The 6,460-nt window shown below is 38.7% G+C and overlaps 2 protein-coding genes across 2 annotated transcripts; both read left to right on the top strand.

Moving 5' to 3' along the window:
* Positions 1–4,281: 4,281 nt before the first annotated feature.
* On the top strand, positions 4,282–4,593 carry LOC306868591 (histone H4; the record flags this gene model as incomplete). The annotated part of the gene is made up of 1 exon (XM_079414844.1): positions 4,282–4,593. The coding sequence occupies one exon, from the start codon at positions 4,282–4,284 to the stop codon at positions 4,591–4,593; it is 312 nt and encodes a 103-aa protein (XP_079270970.1).
* Positions 4,594–4,727: 134 nt separating this feature from the next.
* Positions 4,728–5,805, top strand: LOC306868590 (histone H2B-like). Its single transcript, XM_079414843.1, has one exon. The coding sequence runs from the start codon at positions 5,388–5,390 to the stop codon at positions 5,760–5,762; it is 375 nt and encodes a 124-aa protein (XP_079270969.1). The 5' UTR covers positions 4,728–5,387; the 3' UTR covers positions 5,763–5,805.
* Positions 5,806–6,460: the final 655 nt, after the last annotated feature.

The following is a 6,460-nucleotide window of genomic DNA, read 5'->3' as shown; positions in this document are numbered from 1 at the left end:
AACACAGCGTTTCTTTCCATTGTTACGCTGATGATATGCAAATCTATCTGCCTTTGACCACGGAAAAAAACCTTGTTCTTAATAGTTTATCAGCGTGTCTGGATGACGTAAAATCATGGCTCTCAAAAAATGTCCTTTTTCTAAATTCAGATAAATCGGAAGTTATTATTTTTGGCCCCTCTGAAACTAGAACACAAAATATACCTAATCTTGAGTTCTTAAATTTTGCTATTTCATCCCAAGTGCGAAATCTGGGTGTGGAAATCGACAACGGCTTGAAATTTGACAGACAAATCAGCTCTGTAGTAGGCTCTAGTTTTTTTTTTTTTTATCTTCGCTCTCTCTCTAAAATTAAAACCTTTCTTTCTAACGCCTCTTTAGAGGTTGCTATCACATGCCTTTATTACATCTCGGCTGGATTACTGCAACTCTCTATATTACGGTGTTTCAAAGACTCAAATTTCCAGTTTACAAGTCGTTCAAAATGCAGCAGCTAGATTCCTGAAGGGATGTAAAAAATTTGATCATGTTACACCCCTTCTGAGATCTCACATTGGTTACCTGTTCAGTATAGAATTGAATGTAAAATTGTATTACTTGTCTACAAATCTTTAAATAATCTTGCACCATCTTATCTGACGGATTTACTCCACCCATACACTCCTAAGCGAGGATTTAGATCGGGAAACAAATTCCTCCTTCAGATTCCCAGAACCCGCTTGAAAAAAAAGGGAAATAGAGCCTTTGAAGTGGCTGGCCCCACTCTCTGGAATAATCTCCCGACCCAAATTAAAATTTGGTAGAGTTTAAATCTGCTCTCAAAACTCATCTGTTTGTCTGGGCTTTTAACATGTAATTGATCCTGTTTTTATTGTTTCTAAGTGATTATTGCTTGTGTTTCTTTCTTGTGTATCTATATTGTAATTATTGTACAGCACTTTGGATCGGCTGGCGGCCGTTAGTAAATGTGCTTTAGAAATAAACGGAACTTGAACTTGAACTTTACTATCTATTTTATCCATTTAACACATAAAGTTTATTTAACTTTCTTTAAACTTTTTTTAAAGTAAAAAATTTCTGACCCCAAACTTTTGAATAGTTTATATTGTAACACAAAATCTCTATTTTGACTAAACACTATTCTTTTTAACTTTTTATTTTTTTTAAATATCACAGGTCCCAAAAAATAAAGTATAATAAAAAAAATAAAAAGCAGTACAACTGTTTCCAACATTGATTAAAAATCAGCATATTTGAATGATTCCTAAAGGATCATGTGACACTCAAAATACTGCTTTGCTTCACAGGAGTTAATTAACAGGAGCTGCAAACCCGCATTAAACCCCAAAGGCTCTTTTAAGAGCCACCAAAATCACTCTGAACGAGAGAATTTCCGCTGTAATGCTGAATATAACGAGTAGAAAGTAACAGTACCTTAATCCATTAAGAAATGTTGTCTGGGTTTTAGTTTCCCGTTAAGAATACACAGACAGACAAAACTTTAAAAACACTGGTTTCCAATGACACACTTAAATCAGTTCAATTTAAATATTGCTTTATTGGCATGACTAAAAAATACAATATTGCCAAAGCTTGAAATATATATAGAGAAATATAATGAAAATATCAAAATAATAGAATAAACTATAAACTCAAGTAAACAGTGTAACAAATAAGAACTTGTGTGAACCTTTCATGCCACAGTGTTTAACATATAAACACACACAGGCTGAGCAACCCGGTCTCATCCCAAGTCATAAGGTTGCATTATTGCATATATGTAGAGGTGTGATTTTTGAATGTAAACAGTCAAAATAGTGACTTACCCAACCCCTGCCCCTAAACCTACCATCTGTGAAGAAAACGCAAGATATAGGAGGCAGATGCAAGTACTGGCATAATTTATTTAAAGATGATTAATATACGCTAAGTGTTTCCTATTTAAAAAAATTACCTTCCCTTCATGTCGAAAAGTGACGCGAAAGGGGTACCTTGAGCGTCAAAAAGCGACGCAAAAACCAAGCGTCAATATGTGACGAGTTGGGATGTGACTGTGGCTGTGTCCAAATTCAGGGTCTGCATCCTTCGGAGTACTCATTTGAAGGATGTTACGTCACAGCGCCGCGACGAAGGCTGTCCAAATTCGTAGGATCCTTCAAATGCGGCCCACAAATACGTCCTCCTTTTCCCCGAATTGGAAGGATGGGTGTGGTGGATCCTTTCCCGTCCTACCTATCCCATAATTCTTTTCGGCAGAGATGGCGGACGAAGCGAGCGGTAGCGGAGTGGGAGAGGAGTTTCTCTGACAAAACAAGCTAAAGTTTATGCTTCGGCTCAATGAATTTGTAGGAGAAATTAGTAGAATACTTAAAAACTGTCTTGTAGTCTGATATAAAAAACTCTCCGACAACGAGCAAAGAAAGGATTTAATTTATTTAATTGCTTTATTTCTTCCAAAAGAATTAAAATGAGGAGAATAACTCTTTGTTTGTCCATTTTCCCGCTTCTTGCTTGGAGCTGTCACGGTTGCTAGGCGACAGGATATGAGCAACGGGTAAGGGAGGGAACTGAAAGAAGGGTAGGCTGTCCAAATTCACAAACACCGACTTCCGGGTTTTGCAGACGTCGGAGAATCCCTCCTCCTTCAACCGGGTAGGAAGGATCCTAAGGAGGATGCAGACCCTGAATTTGGACACAGCCTGTGTTAGGCTGAGGGTCACTGTGGTAGACATAATGCATATATTACACACATTCACCTGCTGTCTCTCGTGATGATGGTTAATGATATGAAAGTCAAAGCATCTGCCAAATGCATTCATGTAAATACTTTGTAGACATTATCTTATAAATCATCTTTATCAAATTTGAAACCTTTTGAAACACAAATGTTCATAGGAGAAACAGGACACACTTGTCACTTCTTCGATTTTATGGCAGGTAGCACCAACATTAAGGTGCATTATCACCACCTACTGTAATGGAGTGTGGACCAGAATTTACCCATTTCATTAAAAAAAAAAATCTCTTAATCAGCTCTGTTCTCTTGAGATAAAGAAATAAACTCTCTAGTCCATAAGTAACTATATTTTTAAGCTTTAATTCATCCATACCCATCTTTCTAAGTTCAGTTTTCACTATTTCTCGTTCATTAGTATACTTTTGACAAATGCAAATAACATGTTCTACCGATTCTTCTACTACACAGTGCTCACATAATCCTGTTGGATGTTTATTTATTATTTTTAAGGTTTTATTCAGCATAGTATGTCCAATCCTTAAACTTGTTCAAATATTTTCCTCTTTGGTGCTTCTTTTAGTTATCCTCACTACTCGTTGTATTTCATAATGATGACGTCCTGTATTTACTGTATACCATTTATTTTGCCACTCCTTCGTTGTATATGCTTTAATTACTGCTTTTGCTTCATATTTACTAAGTTAAATATTCATGACCTCCTCATTTTCCAAAGCCTGTTTTGCTAACCTATCAACCGTTTCAGTACCTTTTATCCCCCTATGAGCCGATATCCACATAAATATTATCATGATGTTCATATTCTTAAATACAGCTTTTCATATATCTAATTTACTATATCCTGTCGACTGTGCGCTGTGAATGATTTCAATGACTTTAATGCCAAACATGAATCTGTACAAAGTATAACCTTTTTGATTTGAGTCTCTTCTATCCACTGTAGTGCTGCTATCGCCATCATCTCTACGCTGTACACTGATAAATGATCTGATGTTCTCCTATTAACAGAAGTGTTTAAGGATGGAATACTGAAAGCAAAACCTGTTCTCCCTGTATTAGGATCTTTATATCCATCAGTATATATACTGGGACAAATGCTTGATATACAGTTTGTAGTCTATCTTCCACAACAGCTACAATGTTTCCAGATTCTTTCATTAACGCTAGCATATCAAAATCTATGAGTACTGCAGGAAACAACCAAGGGAAAGTTATTGATAATGGTACTGTAGAGATGTATCTTTTCTGACTTAAAATAATTTCTCTAGCTTCTTTGTCACTATTCCATGCAAAACACCTCTGTTTACAGACATTGTTAGATCAAGGTTGGGGCTTATAAACCATATTCCTTCCTGCATATTCCTAACTAGAGGGGGCGGAGCACACGTCATGTGACAGGGGGTGGGGCACACGTCATGTGACGCAGGGTGGGTTTCAGTTAGGTCCTGTAAGCAAATGTAAAAGGCCTCCCGTGAAATTGAGTGTCACACATTCGTCTTAGTAGTTTATAAAGAAGCATTGTAATCATGTCTGGAAGAGGTAAAGGAGGTAAAGGACTCGGGAAAGGAGGCGCTAAGCGGCACCGGAAGGTTCTGCGGGATAACATCCAGGGTATCACCAAACCCGCCATCCGTCGTCTCGCTCGCCGCGGCGGAGTCAAGCGTATCTCCGGTCTGATCTACGAGGAGACCCGCGGTGTGCTGAAGGTGTTCCTGGAGAACGTGATCCGCGATGCCGTTACCTACACCGAGCACGCCAAGAGAAAGACCGTCACCGCCATGGACGTCGTGTACGCTCTGAAACGACAGGGACGCACTCTGTACGGCTTCGGAGGATAAACACGTCCGTGTTGTCAGAAACACACAAAGGCTCTTTTAAGAGCCACCCACACTATCACATAAAGAGTTGAAGTAATGTTGGTGTTTTATGCTTTCAGTGAAAACTTAACAAGAGTCCGGTGGAATATTTTTATAAACCCGAAATTAGTCTTTAGTTTGTGGCTTGTAAGCATATAAAGCCTATTGCTATGTTTTAGAGCCGGTGATTGATTGTCAAAATAGGAGTTGGAGAAATTTTCTTCAAAAGTGCACAGAATGAGAGCGTGTTTATTTTTGTATTGTATGCAGTTTTTATTCGCTTGTTCAGCGTTTTCTTTGAACCGAAGTGTTTTAAAAACTAAAGGGAAAACAATCAGATGGCAATGATATTTAAGTTAGAGCAGAAGTGAAACTGGCAGGACAGCAGAGGAAAAATAAAGTATCGAGTCCTCATTGCTCTTTCTACTCTGAATGGGTTTATTAAGGGGCATGAAAACTTTGCTATTTGAGACCCATTTGCTTTCTTGTAAAAAAAAAAAAAAAAAAAAAGCGGGAATTGAAACGAAACTTATATCAGCTGATGTTGTTCAAACACGGAGCGGTGGGTGGGGCTATCTAGTCACCGCCTGTGATTGGCCCTCGTTCCGCTCGTGATACTTCGAGTTGTCCAATCACGTTCGAGTTTATGGGTGTGGTCTATGGAAACACGCAATCAGAAGACTCCGTAGTATCTTCTTGAAAATTAGCATAGGCGAGTCAATAAATGCATCTGTGCGGCTCATTATAACCATCGATTCGTCTGCATCATCTTCATCATGCCTGAACCAGCAAAGTCCGCGCCTAAGAAGGGCTCGAAGAAGGCCGTCACTAAGACCGCCGCTAAAGGAGGAAAGAAGCGCAGAAAGTCCAGGAAGGAGAGCTACGCTATCTACGTGTATAAAGTGCTGAAGCAGGTTCATCCTGACACCGGGATCTCTTCTAAGGCGATGGGGATCATGAACTCTTTCGTCAACGACATCTTCGAGCGCATCGCCGGTGAATCGTCTCGTCTCGCTCACTACAACAAGCGCTCCACCATCACATCGAGAGAGATCCAGACCGCCGTGCGTCTGCTGCTGCCCGGAGAGCTGGCCAAACACGCCGTGTCTGAGGGCACCAAGGCCGTCACCAAGTACACCAGCTCCAAGTAGAGCTCCGCTCCGACACACAAAGGCTCTTTTAAGAGCCACCCATCTCATCACTGCAAGAGTTTTTATAATGTCCTTGTTGAAAAAAAAAAAAAAACTATTTGCAATGGTTTACTGGTTATTATGGGGATTTGGGGTTTAAATTAATCTTTGGGGTCTACCAAACTGGTTTTGTTACCTTTTGGTCAAAAACTAAGCTAATTTTAGTACAAAATGTGTGTATAATGTATGTTTCTTTATTACAGTTGTTAAAACTGGTCAAGGATTCATGAACTAGAAATTTGAGCGTACCACATTATTTTCAATGGGTTATATTTGGGGCCCCCTGGTCTAGATTTAGTGTTTCAGAGTCCTAAAAATTGCCAAGAAGATTTTTCCAGGTTGAGAGCCATATATTGGATTACCTATGTTTATATATGACAAACTGGGTTCACCCAATATCACATTCAATATGATACATGAAGACAGAAATGTACATTTGAAATTGAATGCAGAGCAGCAAAGGATGTCATGATAGTAAACCAGTTATCTGTCCTGAAAGACTAGTCTTTATACAGTATACATGTATACCATAAACATTTAGCTAATACAAACCTAAAATGATCTTTTCAGGAATAAAACAAATTCACCTGAGAATGCATAGTGACTATTATACATTAATATTAATACATTAAACTGAACACATTATATGCCTGAATACA

The sequence above is a fragment of the Barbus barbus genome (assembly GCF_936440315.1).
Source record: "Barbus barbus genome assembly, chromosome: 50".
Lineage (NCBI taxonomy): Eukaryota > Metazoa > Chordata > Actinopteri > Cypriniformes > Cyprinidae > Barbus > Barbus barbus.
The sequence above is the reverse complement of the archived record's forward strand: the minus strand, read 5'-3'. Positions and strand labels throughout refer to the sequence as shown.